The sequence below is a fragment of the Anabrus simplex genome, chromosome 10 (genome assembly GCF_040414725.1).
Source record: "Anabrus simplex isolate iqAnaSimp1 chromosome 10, ASM4041472v1, whole genome shotgun sequence".
NCBI classification, from domain to species: Eukaryota; Metazoa; Arthropoda; class Insecta; order Orthoptera; family Tettigoniidae; genus Anabrus; species Anabrus simplex.
In genome coordinates, this window is record NC_090274.1 from 13,526,575 (window position 1) to 13,544,790 (window position 18,216).

General features: G+C 40.5%; 1 protein-coding gene across 3 annotated transcripts in view; it reads left to right on the top strand.

Moving 5' to 3' along the window:
• The window catches only part of LOC136882280 (caspase), a 40,538-nt gene that overhangs the window by 12,255 nt on the left and 10,067 nt on the right, over positions 1 to 18,216 (top strand). For all 3 annotated transcript variants that reach the window (XM_067154833.2, XM_067154835.2, XM_067154834.2), the window contains 3 exons: positions 2,636 to 2,892; positions 11,995 to 12,170; positions 15,468 to 15,588. In XM_067154833.2, the coding sequence (XP_067010934.1) occupies positions 2,636 to 2,892; positions 11,995 to 12,170; positions 15,468 to 15,588 (554 nt within the window). The remainder of the gene's footprint in view (positions 1 to 2,635; positions 2,893 to 11,994; positions 12,171 to 15,467; positions 15,589 to 18,216) is intronic.

Consider the following 18,216-nt stretch of genomic DNA (forward strand, 5'->3'; position numbering starts at 1 on the left):
CCTGTTCTTGTATTTAACCAATCACAATACTGTATTGTAATTTAAATGTTAAAAAAAAAATATGCAAACTTTCTGATAAAAGTTCAGAGAACAACCTTGTCTCTGAGATTGCGAGGTAGCAAGATAAACATTGGATCACTCACCACTTTATCTGTACCAGCTGATCTGATATTTATGTAGCTACAGCATGTCCCTCTCAGAAATACATTCATTGCCCTTAAGCAAGTGATGGTACGTCTTGATCCAGTCTGTCAGGAAAAGCTCCCTCTTTCCTTCCTGTTGACTTGCCATACCCTTTCTCGGGAAAATACCCTATAAGGTGTCAATAAACTGCAGGTAGGTCCACTAGTTAGCTTTGTTCTTAATTTGTTAGCAACGTTGGTTGTTATTAAACTGTAAAATAGGAGTTTGTTTACTTTCATTCGAGATACATGGGTTGATTTTTTATTAGTGGCAACTATTTTTTATTTCGATTCATAGCATACTTACAATGTTAGGCATTTTACAGGCCTTCGAAGTAATCACTACCGTTGTGTAGCACTCGTTCCCAGCGATGCGGAAGCCATTGGATGCCGTTGATAGCACCTGATCTTTGGAGGTCGCAGTCGGTGGCGTGGAGAATGTCATCCACGGTGCGAAAGTGGGCCCCTCGAAGCGGTGCTTTCATTTTAGGGATGAGATCGTAGTCACAGAGGCTGAGATCTGGATAATAAGGGGGATGGTAAAGTACTTTTCAGCCCCAGTGATTGAACAACGCAGTCACAACTCTTGCTGCATGCGGCCTTGCATTGTCATGCAGAATGATGGGTGGGTTATTCGGGAAGTGTCCTCGTTTTCTTCTTAGAGCTGCTACCAGGTTTGTTTGCACATAGCACTTCAAGTGCAAAGGAGCTGCATCTTATTGCAGCGAATTTTTTAATGATCGGTCAAATTATGTGGAACCCATTTTTAATCGATTTTCCGCATTCCCTGCCGCTTCTTCTGATTTGCAGCACAGTCAAAGATGCCAGCCTTGTATCGTTGGCACATTCTGCACATCGTCATCACTTACTGCAGGATGACCAGGCCGCGGCATGTCCGTCACATTTTGTCGTCCGTTTTTGAAGGCCTTGACCCATTGCACTACAGTATGGTAAGGTAATGCTTTTTCACCCCAAACCTCTTGCAATCCTTTGTAACACTGCCTTGCATTGCGACCTGTAGTGCATTTAACTTTCAACCAGCTCTTCTGATCTTGCTTCGAAATCATTACAGCTGTACTCAAAACTGTGTTCTTGTTGTTGTTGCTGCACACGTGCGTGGCGTGTGGAGGGCAAGTTCATTTACACTGAGGGAGGGTGGGTATCTAAGCTATCTCAGGTATACATTATATTGCCTGGCTACGTTTCACGCCATTGTTCCAGCATAGTTACCACTATCAAAAATCAATCCATGTACATGCAAGAGATTACATACACACAGAACTAAATTAAAATACTCACAATCACCAGGTGTCCATTACTTTTGAAAGTCTCTCTGGATTTCCTTTGCCTCGAAGAATAATAGTCAATTCAAGCAGTGAAATACTTTTGTTTTGATGAACTGAAAAAAATGCCTAACACTGAGTATTTTATGTGGCTCGTGGTGTGGGTTACTATCAATCAAAGGCATGTCCGACTCGTTGGCTGAACGGTCAGCGTACTGGCCTTCGGTTCAAAGGGTCCCGGGTTCGATTCCCGGCTGGGTCGGGGATTTTAACCTTAATTGGTTAATTCCAATGGCACGGGGGCTGGGTGTATCATCATTTCATCCTCATCACGACGTGCAGGTCACCTACGGGTGTCAAATAGAAAGACCTGCACCTGGCGAGCCGAACCCGTCCTGGGATATCCCGGTACTAAAAGCCATACGACATTTCAATCAAAGGCATTTATTCTGACAATTGGGCTGTAGTAAGAATTGATGGTAGAATGAATTCAGGGTACTTGCAGGGGTTAGACAAGGATGTAATCTTCCACCTTTGTTGTTCATAATTTACATGGATCATCTACTGAAAGCTATTAAGTGGCCGGGGGGATTCAGTTCGGTGAAAATATAGTAAGCAGTTGGGCCTATGCTGATGACTTGATCATAATGGCAGATTGTGCCAAAAGCCTGCAGTCTAATATCTTGGAACTTGAAAATAAGTGCAATGAGTATGGTATGAAAATTAACCTTTACAAGATTGAACAGATGTCAGTAGGCGAGAAATCCAAGAGAACTCAATGTCAGATTCGGGCTACAAAGCTGGAACAGGTAGATAATTTCAAGTATTTAGGATGTGTGTTCTTCCAGGATGGTAGCATAGTACATGATATTGAATCAAGGTGCAGTAAAGCTAATGCATTTGCAGTCAACAGTACAATTCTTTAAGAAGGAAGTCGGCTCCTGGACTAAACTATCCTTACACGGTCTGTTTTCAGACCAATTTTGCTTTACTGGAGTGAAAGTTGAGAGGACTCAGGATATCTTGCTCATAAGTTAGAAGTAACAGACATAGAAGTAAGGAGAATGATTGGTGGTACGGGTAGGATTTTTCAAAGATATCAGCACGAGTCCATCAGAAAGACATCTGGGCTGACTTGGTGTTTACATAAATGTGGACTGAATGTTTCAGAGAGGGTCAACCTGTCAACGATGACTTCTACTCCTACCCACTCGCTCCGGACATGCATGCTGAGGAGTACAATATGGCTCACTCTAGGAGAGGAGTGGCTCTGATCTTCAACCACGCCAATTTCCGGGACTTAGCCCCGAGGAACGGAACACGCAAGGACTGCACTTCTTTGGTAGAGGCGCTCGAAAATCTAGACTTCGAAGTCTGGGAGCACCATGACTTCACCTACAAGGAACTGAAAAAGAAACTAGATGAAGGTAAGTAAACAATATTCAGTGAAACCTTGTTAGTGCGTTCCTCATTAAAAAGTTTTCCCGCTTAGCAATATTAAATTCAAAGTTCCATTTCTCATCGTATTAAATCTATATAAAAATACCTCACTTATCGCGTCACGAATTTTCGCTATTACCGCTTTGAACGATCAAAATTTTCCTAGACCTGAAAATGTTACTTTATTTGTCATCCCTTCTGAAAGAAATTTGATTTCCAACTCAGGTAAGAGCCGTCGCCACAGTTGCGTGATTACGGGAAAAGGCCTTCCTGAACTTCAAAGGATAAGTTGCACTTTCGAGGAGCAAGCCGTTAGCCTCAGGAATGTTCAGTGAAATGGAAATGGCGTATGGCTTTTAGTGCCGGGAGTGTCCGAGGACAAGTTCGGCTCGCCAGATGTAGGTCTTTCTGTTTGACTTCCGTAGGCTTCCTGCGCATCGTCACGAGGATGAAATGAATGATGAAGACGACACATACACCCAGTCCCCGTGCCAGCGAAATTAACCAATGATGGTTAAAATTCCCGACCCTGCCGGGAATCGAACCCGGGACCTCTGTGGCCAAAGGCCAGTATGCTGACCATTTAGCCATGGAGCCGGATAGGAATGTTCAGTTTTGCTTGCCGATTAACAGCGAGATTGCTGAGTAGCACAGTCAGCCTGTTTGTGCTTGTCCTTGTATTTTGCATTCCATTCAGAAGGTAGAAATGTATTTTTTGCTGATTGGTACAGTTAAATGTAGCTAATATTTGTCGCGTGATACGGTAGCCTGTATATGGATTAGGAATATAATCGTGTGAAACTGACTAGCATGCTGCATATCTGTCTTGTGATAGCCTAGTTATGGACACGGAAAATGTGAAATTCCTTAATAACTTAATGAAGACAAAATTAAAATCTCGTCAGGAAGTGGATTGGCATAAGCGTGCAGCAGTTGCGAATGTTGAAACTCACACCTTCAAGTTTTGACTTGATCACTCAAGTTGGTCTAAATTTTGTTTGATTGAAAATGGCGGTCAGTCATTCCTCACAGTTGCACATGGTTGAATGTAATCTCCATTTCATTGTCTAAGAGTGTGACCAGAAAATAATGTTTAATAACACACTGCTCTGAAATAAAAGGCTTCTACTAACATTTGTTCTAGAGAGAGTGTGATCTGCAATACTATTTAGGTATTTTTGTTGGCCCCTGTGCGCATGTTTTCATATTTGTTGTCTGGTGTTTTTCCCAACTTGTTATTTTATAATCGCCAGCAGAAAAGGTTTTCATATTTGTTCTCTCTTGTTTTTTTACACCTTTTAATACTTTCCTCTCATCTTTAGAAATGGTAGATAGGGCTATAGTTTTCACTGTACCCACAGATATATGACGTAAAATGCCCTAAAAAATCGTATCTAGTGTTACCATATCCCTGTTGGATAGATTTTATTCGTATATTCATTAGTACGTTCTCTCCCTTAACACATTCTTTTTCCTTGTCCCCTGCAGAAACGTCTTAATGATGTTGCACTGTACTGCATTAGAGTCTGGATTAACCAAGGTTCCTTGTTAGTAGAGCCCAGTTAAAAATAATGACCGTTGTTTCCATCAGTGCCAAGGAATACACTGGATCTGTCATAATTACAAAATATTCAAATGCTGTTCTTTTTATAACAAAAATGTAATACTTATATTCAGGGGTAGAAGAAAATAGAAATAATTCAGTAGCCAGCCCCTTTTTATCAGGAGCCAGCACATTTTTCGCAAGTATACATTATGAACACCACAGGTTAGACTAGGATCAAGCTACATATTATTTTTGAAATGTGGCCTTAAGTCGTATAGTCTCAGTTCATATAAGAATGGAAATTTATATTTTAAGAGATACTAACCCAAATAATCACCAGTCACCTTCAAGGTCAGCGTCTTTTAAAATTACACTACATGTGCCTGTTTGACTTCCCACCAGTAACATTCAACTTGCTTAACAATGCAAACCAACCTTCAAAATCAGTGTAGGGTCTGTTTTTTTGCAGTATGATAAGATGCCATGAACAATGCATTCATATGCTGTAACATATTAGCATTCATTTTCTTGACGCACCTCACCAAAAGTGCACATTCGGGATTTTTCATGAAACTTTCAGCCTCCTGCCGGCCCCGCGGTGTAGTGGTAGCGTGCCTGCCTCTTACTCGGAGGCCCCGGGTTCGATTCCCGGCCAAGTTACGGATCTGGATCTGAAGGCTGGTTCGAGGTCCACTCTCTCTACATGATTACAATTGCGGAGCTATCTGACGGTGAGATGGTGGCCCCGGTCAAGAAAGCCAAGGATAACGGCCGAGAGGATTCGTCGTGCTGACCGCACGACACCTCATAATCTGCAGGCCTCCGGGCTGAGCAGCGGTCGCTTGGTAGGCCAAGGCCCTTTGGGACTGTTACGCCATTTTTTCAGCCTCCTGACACTTCGAGTGAGGATAGGATTTTATAGGATAGTATGTTTTAAACATTTCCAGTTTAAATGGTCCTGAAAATCCGGATACACCTTTAGAATGTTTGTCGGCAATACTACGAAAGTTACTGCATAATTTACACTTCGCAATTCCTTCTTCACAGCACAGCCACGGTAGTAATTCAAGCTACGATTCTCTGCATTGTGTATCATTCTCATACTTCTCTGAATCAGTAACATTCAGCTTGCTTAACAATGTAACCAAACCTTCAAAATCAGTGTAGGGTCTGTTATTTTTTGCAATATGATAAGATGCCATGAACAATGCATTCATATGCTGTGACATATTAGCATTCATTTTCTTTACGCACTTCGCTGAAAGTGCTGAAATTTCCGTTTGCCTGAAAATTGAAATCTCGACGTATTTTTGATGTTTGACTTATCATTGCCTCGAACACCATAAATTTCACGCTGGTCATTGTCGTCCTGAACTCTACAGTCGGCACTTCCATCAAGTGTTTTCTCACATTCACTCCCTTCTGTATCACTTTGTGTTAAATTTACGGGCCCTACTTACGAAGAAATCTGAAAGAGTACACTGTTTGTTACTCGCATCAGTCAATTTGTGCGGTTTTGTTCGTTTCAGTTTGCCGATTTTCTCCAGTATAACACAGAAACGTGAAATACACCAGCGTTAAATGGCTTCCGAGTTCGCGGGCTTCGATGTCTGATGCTACGTTGCCAATTTTCCATAACGCACAGGATAAATACCAAAATGCTGTAATTAAATTAAAAGTATAAATATTGTTCGGTGAAAATACAAGAATTGATAAACACGTCATTCTGTATGTTCTAAATGCAAAGAATGAATTCCACGGGAATTTACAGTATCAGCACTGCTTTGGCGGCAATAGTTGAGGAACGGCTAGTCACGGGAAGGAAGGCGGTAATGTAGTGTTTGTGGAATTATTTAACGTAGTAGTTCTCTGCATTTCTCCACATCTCTGGTCTGATCTTTGTACTCGGCTACCGATAGCTGATCATCTGTAATAGAACTCGATGTGTTACGATATGTTCACATGAAAGGATACTTGTTTGATGGGTTACAACGATATCTCCCATGACCGCTAGGCAGCTCCCGCGCAGAACTGAAACGTCCAGTTCCAAGGTACGAAGAGCAATTAGGTACAGAATTCAAGACTCTGCCAAAAGCACAGAAAATGTTTATTGCACATATTAGAATACATGAGCTACAGAAGAAAATGTGAAACACCACACGACTTGTTACTTTGTAAAGTAATGGGAAAGTACATGTAAGGGAACTCCGGATTTCAAAAAATAAATTTTAAAAACCGAATTTGAAAATTCAGGCGCCAGGTAAAAATTTTCAGGCGCCATGGCGACTGGGCGCCCAGTATTTTTCGACCCCTGCTTATATTAATTGAAAAGGCGTTGAAGTCTAAACGGTCTGACACCATGGTTAACCGGTTTGAGTCCCGTTGGTTGAAAAATTTTTCACCATCAGAATGTTGGTCGGCAGAGTAGGGGAGGTGGTGGTATACAATTTCTAATAACTAGATTGCGTGCCAAAGCCTGGATTAAATTTCAAACCTCTCCACAGTGCTCATATGGAGTGAAGGCTGTTGATTTTGATTCGTGCGTCGGAAGGGGGCGTTAAGCCTTGAGCAGACCCCTTGGTGCTATTCAACAGGAGTAGACTGTGTGCTGGCACCAGGTTTCACCTTCTTCCTACTATCATATATCACGTCATTCATTTCATCTCATTAACTCCTCAGATTAGGTTGACATTAGGAAGGGAATCTCATAAAAATCCCGTCACGACAGATTCATCTCACCTCATACCCGACCTCATAGAGAAATGGGACATGGGTTTGGACAAACATAGTCATTGAAATGACAGATCACATTTTATTCACTTAGATGCCTTCTTTCCGTCTGGATGCAAGGATTTTGTCTTCTGTCTAGATGTGATTACAAATAAGTGTCATGTACAAGGATATTATTTTTATTCTATAGGGAGTGAAGCAGGCAACTTGATTCATTATGATGAAATTGAGTAGAATACAGGTTTTCTGTGGGAACTTTGTAACAAGAAAGTTCTTATTCACAGCAGAAACAATTAGTTTCATCAGGCCTAATTTAATATGGAGTGGTGAAAGGAGGACATTAGGAGAAACCAAATGGTTCATACTTCACATATTTTTGTCCAGGAGCTAAATTGCTCCTTTGTGAGAAATTGTTTCTGCCGCAATGCTGTGATTAAATCCTACTTTCCCATTCTCAAAAGAAACAGGGATCTTTGGTAAATTCCGATTGTCCTAGAAGAACAGAGAGCACTTTTAGATCACCACATATGCACCATTTATGTTCCACCTACCTCTAATCTCGAAGGGAGTAATTTCGAGCCCCTCTTCGGACGGTATGAATCTCTTACCAAATCAATTAACTTTGCCTGTTTAAACTGCAGAGTCTGCTTTGAGTCTTCAAGTTCAACAGTTCGTAGTCTATGTCTGATGACCGTGGTTCATTTTCTTCAATGCTTGAGCTTGAACTGCTGTCGCTACCAAGATCTTCAGGCTGGGAGGGAACAGGCACTTCTCACTGTGCAGAATGGGACAAATTATAGAATCCAAATTAGTGGGATATTTTAAAGCACTACCAAACAAGTAACTGCACGGTTTGTGTCACAAAGTTATTGGTTTGCATTTGGGAGATAGTGGGTTTGAAACTCAGCGTCGGCAGTTCTGAAAATGGTTTTCCGTACTTTCCCATTTTCACATGAGGTAAATGCTTGGGCTGTACCTTAATTAGGACCAACTGACACCTCCTTCCCAATCCTAGCCTTTTCTATCACATCGTTCCCGTAAGACCTATTTGTGTCTTTGCGATGTAAAGCAAAATTGTGGAAAAAAAAAAAAAAAACTTTCTCGTTACACCGGCAACTTTGCATAAACAAAAATAGCAATCTGTAGTGTGGTCTTTAGGTTCACGCCACACCATTGGTATACCAAACGCTAATGACCTCAGTTTTCCATAAACCCGAACCCTATTATTTTTGCTACGTACATAACTTTTAATCCAAATCACCAAGTGTCATGCCAAAATAAACTTGTATGCATATTTATGAAAGTCTGTTATATTTCTTCTCTGTTTTTGTGGAGTATAACTAGCACATGGATATAAAAAAAATCAGGGCTGTTTACGCACTGATGCCGATCAGCCATTTTTCATGTGGTCATCCAAACTAACTGGGATTCAGAACTCTGTTTGGTGTAACCAGACCATAAATAAAATATTTCTTACGGCCTGTACTACGACTGTCAGATGAACAGCCAGATGCGTAGGCTGCAGTTTTGCAAACTAGAAGTTAAATATTTTCTTGCATACTACCAATGGATTTAATGACGGTATTGTTATGCGGAAGATGTAGTAACATTTTTATTGCGTTGGTAATAAGATTACTGAAAGTGAAATTTAGCTCGGTGGTATACGTGTTCCCTGATGTTTTAGTTTGTTTAGCGCTATTCCTTTTGAAATTGTATTACTACGAGTCCAGTACCAGACTCTTATTAAGCTATAATGTGGAAGTTTAGGTCAAAAACAGAATTAGGACTGAAATCTACCATAACGATGAAATGTTAAAAGTAATTAACTATGTAACGAAACTTAGAAATTTTTGTAGAAAATAAAAAGACAGAAAATGTAACCTGGACACAAAAGTTGAAGTTCAGATTATGTATCTTATCAAGTAATTCCTACCACATGGTATAATTTTATTTTTTGTCTAATACTATTTACGAAGAATGCGCATTACGGTGAAAGTTACATTTATATTCCTAATTAATGCCATTGTATGTGGCGTAAGATCATTAATTTTATTATTTATTCCATTTATTGTTGCTAATTTAATAAGTAGTTAGTTCCTTTTTTCCAAGACAATGTTAGAATAGTAACTGGCAAGCATTTATCTCACTTTAGTATAAATACTTAGTAGCAAGTTGTTATGAAGTCAAAGAAATATAACCTCTTTTGCGTCCTTATTCGTCGGACGAATCACGATGAACGACGTTGTATGCCTTTACTCCATATGTGTGTTGAGGATAGATTTGGAATAGAATCCAAGCTTTTGACACACACACTAATGATTAGGAAATGTGTACTATCACCTGTAGTATCCCACTGACTAACATTTAGAAGGTAAAAAAATGTTGGACTACTGGGACTTGAACCCATAAATAACAGCGTGGCAGCATCAAACAATCTCGCCATAACGACTACGGCTACCTAGGAAGCTTGCTATTGAAATGCTTGCGTGCAACTCATAGTGTCAGTAGCAACGCCCTGCTAGCTTGGGAAATCTTTAAAAAATTCTGTGATAGCTGGACAGGAAGCATGATATATTTTATAAATATATACATAGGTTACATTATAATAACTTATTTTTCGTGTAGCATTATGCAGATATAGATTCATCTGGATGTGTAGCCAGCCGGGCTGAGTAGCTCAGACGGTTGAGGCACTGGCCTTCTGACCCCAACTTGGCAGGTTCGATCCTGGCTCAGTCCAGTGGTATTTGAAAGTGATCAAATATGTCAGCATCATGTCGGTAGATTTACTGGCACGTAAAAGAACTCCTGCGGGACTAAACTCCAGCACCTCAGCGTCTCTGAAAACTCTAAAAATATGTTGCCATTGATGCTTTCACGGCCTGTTCTTATAGACATGATTCTGTATAGGCTTTTGGGCTTATGCCATGTCAAGAAAATAAGGTGAAATTCTTTACGTTTTGCAGAGAACTGTGCTCTGCGTCCTCAGAGGAAAATTCGACTGTCCACGAGAAAGGCTTCTTAAACAATGACTCTTTAAAGTTTAGACGTTATAATAGAAGTGGAAATGGTACGTTCATTCACCACCAGATGGCTCCCAGGACGTGGCACAACGCTAGCATTCGAAGCGGAAGCTGACCGAACCATAGAATCAGTCTAAGCGGTTCATATAACGTTTGTACGTAACATATGACATTGACAGGTGTATGATATAGACACAAGCCTGGAATGAAACATCTGGCGACGAGGAACGTATGAATTTGGAAAACACCCGAGACGAAATAACAATAGCAGAAGGACAGGGAAGGGAACTACCTACTAAATTCTTAATGGCTGGCAACCAGGTATTACTTAATTGATAGCCGGTGTCCCTGTGTGTCTGCACTGAACACTGTTGCGATGTGATGTCACTGTGTCCTTGTTGATCCAATACTCCCGTATAAAATTCAAGTAGGATTAAGTTGTCAGGCTGATCCCCTCAGTTAATAGGTGTTTATGCAGCAGGTTGACATGCGACTGTCAGAGGGATATAGCTAACATTATATAGAATTACATTTCCAATGATTTATGTCTTACACATTTTTACTGTACTGGCTGTGATAACACATGAATTTAGATGATGTCAGAATTGATCAAGTGAAACAATTCTGTTATCTTGGTAGTATGATAACAGAGGATAATAGATGCTGCCTGGAAGTAAAGAGAAGAATAGCATTGGCAAAACAAGCGTTTATGAGTAAGAAAAAAATTTTAACCAGCACACACATGAATATAGATGTCAGAAAAATCCTTTGCAAAATCTTTTGTATGGTGTACACTTCAGTATGGAAGTGAGAGTTGGACTCTGGGTAAATTAGAAAGGAATCGACTTGAAGCTGCTGAAATGTGGATATGGCGGAAAATGACCAGAACGAGCTGGACGGCAAGAAAAACCAACCTGGAAGTCTTAAGGGAAGTTAAAGAAGAGAGAAGATTTTTAAACGAAATGGAAAACAGGAAATAAAAATTTATTAGACATGTCATCAGAGACAGTACTTTCATCACTAACATACTTGAAGGGAAAGTACTGGGAAAGAAAGGGAGAGGAAGACCTAGAATGAAGTGTTTGGACGACATCAAGAAGAGGTTAGGTTGTGACAATTACATGGAACTGAAACGAACAGCCAGTGAAAGAAAAGAGTGGTTGCAGTGACAAGGCATTAGCCTTTAGAATATTGATTGAAGTCCACATCAACGCCCAGCATTGCTAACGTAGAAATATTGATTAATCATGTTAAGTAGCGATGGTTTTAGTCATGATTGCCTTAAGGTGTAAAATCGTGTGGTCATCTGTCCATATCGACAAGGATTATCTTAAAAATGAGTAAAAATCGTAAAGGAGCGATCACTTGAAGAATAAAACAAGAGGGAGTCATGAAAGAAGAAACTTTTACATTAGATGCTCCGCTTAATTTCCCAGAGTTGGAAGGAAACTAAATATGAAGGCCTACAATTTCGAAAGCTCCTAAAACTGATCAAGAATAGCCTTACATTGACCGTTGTTGTGATGTAATTGATGTGATTTGGCTGCCACTCATCTCCGGTAGATGTGATTACTGCTGCATCCCGAGTAAAACAGCTTGTCTGAATATTGGCGGAAAGTAGCTGGGGAGTCGCATAACTTCGCCCAGATGGTTGTCCTGTGAGCTAGTTACTGATCAGTGTGTGTGACCTCGGTATGACGTCATCGAATAGCACTGCCATTTTAAGGTATTGCTGTACTAATCGCTTTACAGGCATCAAGGGAACACACATTCTTCTCTTTCTTTTGTAGTCGCCCGTGCCGACCACACGGACGCGGACTGTCTGTTGATCGCCGTACTCTCCCATGGTAAAGAGGATGAGCTAAACTCTGCAGATGAGGCCTATTCCGTCCAGCAGCTGTGGAAGCCTTTCCTGGAAGACAAATGTCCCACTCTGGCTGGCAAACCCAAGATATTTATAATCCAGGTAAGACAGGACATCACCTGCTCTCCAGTCAATTTTATAATTTCTTATGAAATAACCAGTGAAGGGAAAAGTGCAAGAAAAACTAATCGGGCTGAATTACTGTTACCTGAGAAAAATCAATTAAAATTACAAATTACTGTACTTAAAACTAGTAAAATTACAGTTACATTGACTTCACAAAATGCCAGTCCTAAGGAAATTGCTTCATTTGGAGGGGAGGGGAATGATACAAGAGCTTGCAAGGAAAAAATATATTAGGCCTACTTCATTTTGTGTTGGTCTTTTCTTTTAGCTAGAAGAACGGCACTATAAGTATGTGGAAGATTTGCTCAAAGCCTTCATGGACATAGAGAAGGCATATGACAGTGTTCGTAGAAACAAGATCTGGGAAGCTATGAGATCAAAAGCAGTAAATGCATAGATAGTGACAAGGATGAAAAATATATGCGATGGAAGGGAGAGCTGTGTTCAAGTCGGAATCAAAAGAACTGCCTTGGGGATCTGTCTTTGTGCACGACCTAACGTGGAATAAACATCTTTCCAAGATATGATAACGTGAGACAAGCTGCCCTAACCAGATGACCGCCATTTTATAACAGAGAAGATACCAAAGAACTTTTACCAATCAAACAATCGACACAGCAAATATTTTTTCCATAACCTAAAGATTAACACTTGTGCTTATTGTCCAATATTTTTCATCTAAGTTTTCCTTATACAGCTGATGATGACCACTAAGTGGTCAAAACATGTTCTGTGAGTGATAATGTATATTTAATTTAGCCCAACGCAAAAAATATAGTATCGATTACGTGGTTCTTTAATTATACTTGTTGACGAAGGCATTTTACGTCGTGTATCCATGGGTTCAGTGAAAACTATACCTACCGTTGCTAAATATGAGAGGAAAGTATTAAAAGGTGTGTAAAACACATGAGAACAAATATGAAAACTTGTGCCCAGGGGTCAATAAAAATATCAGAGTATTATTGCAGATCACATTCTTTCTAAAACAAATGTTAGTTGAAGCCTTTTGTTTCGGAGCAGTGAGTTTCCATAACTAGGCTATCTCAAGGCAAATATGCACCATGCTGGTCAATTTCACATAATTATGTTCTTAATCCAAGTATAGGCTACCGTATCACAAGACAAAATATTTGCTCAATACAAAATAAATTACTAACTTCTGAATGGAATTCAGAATACAGCACGAGTAAGCTCACTGTGTTATTTAGCAATCTCACTGTTAACCGGCAAGCAGAACTGAACATTCCTGACGCTAACAGCTTGCTCCACAAAGGTGCAACTTTTCCTGTGAAATTCAGGAATGTAGGGCCTTTTTTTTGTAATCATGCAACTGTGGCAACGGCTATTACCCGAGTTGGAAATTGCCTTTCTTTCACAAAGGATGACAAATACCATTTTCAGGGCTAGGAAAAATGTGATCATACTAAATGTTAATAGCAAAAATCCATGACGCAAGAAGTGAGGTATTTTTTATAGAGAGTTAATACGATGAAAATTGGGACTTCAAATTTACGACGTGATAAGCGGGAAAACGTGTTAATGAGGATTGCACTAAAGAGGTTTCACTGTAGCATAAAAATCTATTAAAGATAAGCTTCTTAAGGCCAAGTTGTTATTTTTATTATCACTTGTTGGAGATTTTGAACCATTCCTAAAACAGTTTCAGACAGATCTTCAATTTCCACCACTCCTGTATGAATCTCTTGTAGCAACAATGAAAAGTGTAATGACAATGTTAAGTCTGCATTGTTGCAGTCTTCAGGAAACATCCTCAAAATTAATTTAGACAGTACAGAAAATCTTGTGCTTACGTCTAAAGTTGACATAGGAAATGCTTCTAAAGCAGCACTTCTTGGCACTCCTGGACTAAATGATAAGATGTGTATTAGTGTCTTTTACAGATCATCTAAGAGGAATGGTAGCTTTGCACAAGAAGTTATTGGAGCAGTCACCTCTGGCATATAAACCGACTGTTTTGATCCACGTGTAGTCAAGCAACCACAACCGCTTAGCAGCATATGGCTAACCATAGCTTTAAATGCCTGTGTTGAATAAAAACAGATCTCATGTAATGAAGCTGATCATATACAAAGGAAGTTCACTTTTGTGTGTGAGAATGATATCTTCAAAGAATTAGTGAATTCTTTGTCTTCAAAAGATGAGAGGATAGATCACATTTGGTCCTCACTGTTTTCCGAACAGTAAATTTGAAAACAGAAAAGTTGACTTCATTTCTGAAAATGGTACTGATGTTGTTCCATGGAAATTCTTTATTTGAATGCGGTGTCCTCGGACACTCCCGGCACTAAAAGCCATCTGCCATTTCATTTCATTTGAATGCGGTTTTTCTATAAATAAAGAAAGTATAGTAGAGAACGTGCTACAAGAATCCCTTGTAGCACAAAGAATATATGATGCTATTTCAAACTTCATTGGAGTCAAAACGGAAGAACATGCTCCATGCTGCAAGGAATGCTCATGCATTATATGTTTAAAAGTCAAAAGGAGTAAAGTGAAGCATCAGAAGTTGAAAGTGCATTGCAGAAAAGGAAGAGAGAGACTGCTTTGTTGGTAATAATAATAATAATAATAATAATAATAATAATAATAATAATAATCGTAATCGTATGGCCTCAGCTACCGTGTGCAGACATTTCAATTTGACGCCATCTGGCTGTCTGCTCGTCAATTTCGACGTTCCGTTTTACTCTAGGCCCACTAGATGGCAGACCGAGTAAACTGAAACTCTCTTGGGCGTCTATGGCTGAGATTTAATTAATTTTGTCGGGTAAACACCAAATGTGTCACCAGAGATCTTTTACATGCCGACATTGTACAACATGGAGTGTCGAATGGACTTTTTTCTGCCCTTCAAAAATCCGACTACCTCTGCCAGGTTTGAACCTGCTATCTTGGGATCCGGAGGCCGACACTCTACCACTGTAAGAATTGGAAGAAAAGAAGAGGAGGGTGATGGCAGAAGCTTTGACAGTCTTTGGTGGCTATAGGTGAAGAAATTTCCTCACTGAAGTTGTAATGGTATTCCATTATTTATCTTAAAATTAATTTAATTAGACTTTTAGGTTCAACTTTACATTTTGAAATTTAATGTTCATTACATTGCACACTTATGAGGGAGGAATGGTTTCTGTGGATGGAAAACTGGGAAATGTCAAGGAATTTTAAAATCTGAATTTGGTGGGCACGCTGTGCTTCACAAGCTGTAGAGAATGTTTGTGGTAGTCAATATTCAACATGTGTTTGTTGCAGGCTTGTCGTGGTGTTCTAGGAGACAGTGGTGTGAAAGTCAGGACAGAGACTGACTGTTCACAAGGCTCCTACACCATACCAGTTCACTCCGACATCATCGTCGCCTACTCCACCGCGAAGGGTGAGTACTCTGCACGACAATGCCCGTTCTTGACTGAACAGCAAACACTCCAAAACATCAAATGTGAAGTTGTAATCTGGCCCATAGCAGGCTACTGGCAGCATTTGTACTGGCAGTTGTGGAAAACTTGTAGCTCACATCCTTCCTTTCCAACAGAACGGATATGATGTAGGCCACCATAGTTCAATCGGTAGAGCATCCGATACAAATTCGGACGGTTGTGGGCTCAGATCCTAGTAGTGTCTTATTGGTCATTTTTGGTTCGTACTTAACATCTCTGTCCGCCTCTGTGGTGTAGTGGTTAGCGTGATTAGCTGCCACCCCCGGAGGCCCGGGTTTGATTCCCGGCTCTGCCACGAAATTTGAAAAGTGGTATGAGGGCTGGAACGGGGTCCACTCAGCCTCGGGAGGTCAACTGAGTAGAGGTGGGTTCGATTCCCACCTCAGCCATCCTGGAAGTGGTTTCCCACTTCTCCTCCAGGCGAATGCCGGGATGGTACCTAACATAAGGCCACGGCCGCTCCCTTCCCTCTTCCTTGCCTATCTTCCAATCTTCCCATCCCTCCACAAGTCCCCTGTTCAGAATAGCAGGTGAGGCCGCCTGGGCGAGGTACTGGTCATTCTCCCCAGTTGTATCCCCGACCAAGAGTCTGAAGCTCCAGGACACTGCCCTTGAGGCGGTAGAGGTGGGATCCCTCGCTGTGTCCGAGGGAAAAGCCGACCCTGGAGGGTAAACAGATGATGATGATGATGATGACTTAACATCTCTATGGCATGTACTATATATACTGAATATTACGGTTCTTAATAAGTTGAAAGTTCAAATATCCTGAGACTATGGGTATCTTCAGAAATGGTGTGATTTTGATTTTTAAACGTCAAACACATGTATAAAAATGTGAATATTAAATCTGTCTTGTACAAACCCACCTGTAGTTGAGTGCATGAGAAGCTTCATTTTAGGTGCTGTAGTTTGAGTCTATACGATATGAAATTACAAGAGAAAATTGAAGTGAAACGATTTGACTGTAGGAGAGTGAGAGAGAGAGAGATCCACACTACACCAGTGCAAATTTCGGGGTAATTTACCTACGTTTATTGAGAACTTCACGGCCTTTCAGTTCTTTAGAGACCGAATAGGGAATCATTCTCAGTATTACGTTTGAGAAAATGGAGTACCACAGGAATCTATACCGAGTATCGTGCTGTTTCACAATCGCTATCAACGGCATAATTGCCGCTGCTGGGCCCACAGTCGTTCCGTTGCTGTATGTTGACGATTTAGCTCTAAATTACAGCTGCAGAAGGATGGCGTTTGCTGAGAGACAGCTACAGCAAGCTATTACCCGAGTCAGCAGATGGGTCCTACAATATCGTTTTTGATTCTCCGTGGAGAAAACCTCAGTTGCATACTTCTGCCAACGTCAGATTGGCATCCTGAACCAGAGCTCCGCTTGCAAAACGGTGCCCTACCAGCGGTAGACACCTGCCGCTTCCTGGGTCTCCATCCCCGCATCCATCAGTTGAAGGTAGCCTGCAGAAGAGACTAAATAGGCTTATGTCTTATAGTGGCGGGCGGCCGATCTGTCGGCCATGTGACCTGCTGCAAAAAATGCCGGGGGCTGATATGTCAGCCACGTTTTTCTTTCGCCAGTATCTTCAATTCCTGCCGCATGATGGCAGCATAATCACTATTGCTGGAAAGATTGAAGCTTTTATTCTCTGGAAATAATGATAACCTGGCAATATCGATATCAGTGAAGTTTTATAAAAGCTTTCTTTCTACGCATTGTAAGTTTCGCGCATGGTGGCCGTGATCTCTGGCGCTTTGTGCCACTTGCTTGTTATCTCGCGTGTTTATTCGTTTGTTTATTTACCTCCAATAGTGTTTGTACCGGGAGGTACAGCTCAACTCCACACATTCAAAAGAAGTGCCTTAATGAACTCTATCTATCCAACAAAATGTGAAACTGCTACGGCAGGAAGTTGGAACATTGACCTGAAGATGTCACCATTGAAGTATTGAGTAATGTGTTATTGTGAAGTTGCCTAAACTGACTGGATTTATTTGCTTTGTGTTCGTTTACTTCAAGAAGTTTGAACATTTCTCCATAGATGTCATTACAAAAACTAGGTCATGCACTCTGGTGCAAGGTAAAAGAATTGTTATTGAAAGAAATTTTGTGTTCATGGGTTTTCTCAAGTAAATTAACTTTCTTTTGTTTTTTATATATATTTCAAAGTTCGTAACACTTCTTTCTCATTCTGCCAGTTTTGAATCTGGCCAATAAGAATTTTCTGTAATTATTTTTCAGCCTATCACAGGCTTCTTGTTGCTTTTTGGGTGTAACTTTTGAATTTGCCAATAAAATTGAGAGGGCATGTCCCGATTAGTCCAGAATCCTGTCAAACAATCCCCTCGGGTATATAAGCTGAGGCTTTCCTGGCTACATTGTTTCATTACGCCTCATTCATTGGCAGGCAGAACAACAGCCAGGTAATGGCCACCAATATTCTATCTTTCTAGCTGTCTCCGCAAACTTATCATAGGGAAAGGTTCTAATTTCTAACTATGTAACCAACCTTTTCTAATATGTAAATTTTCATTCAGCTGATGTAAAATTTCAT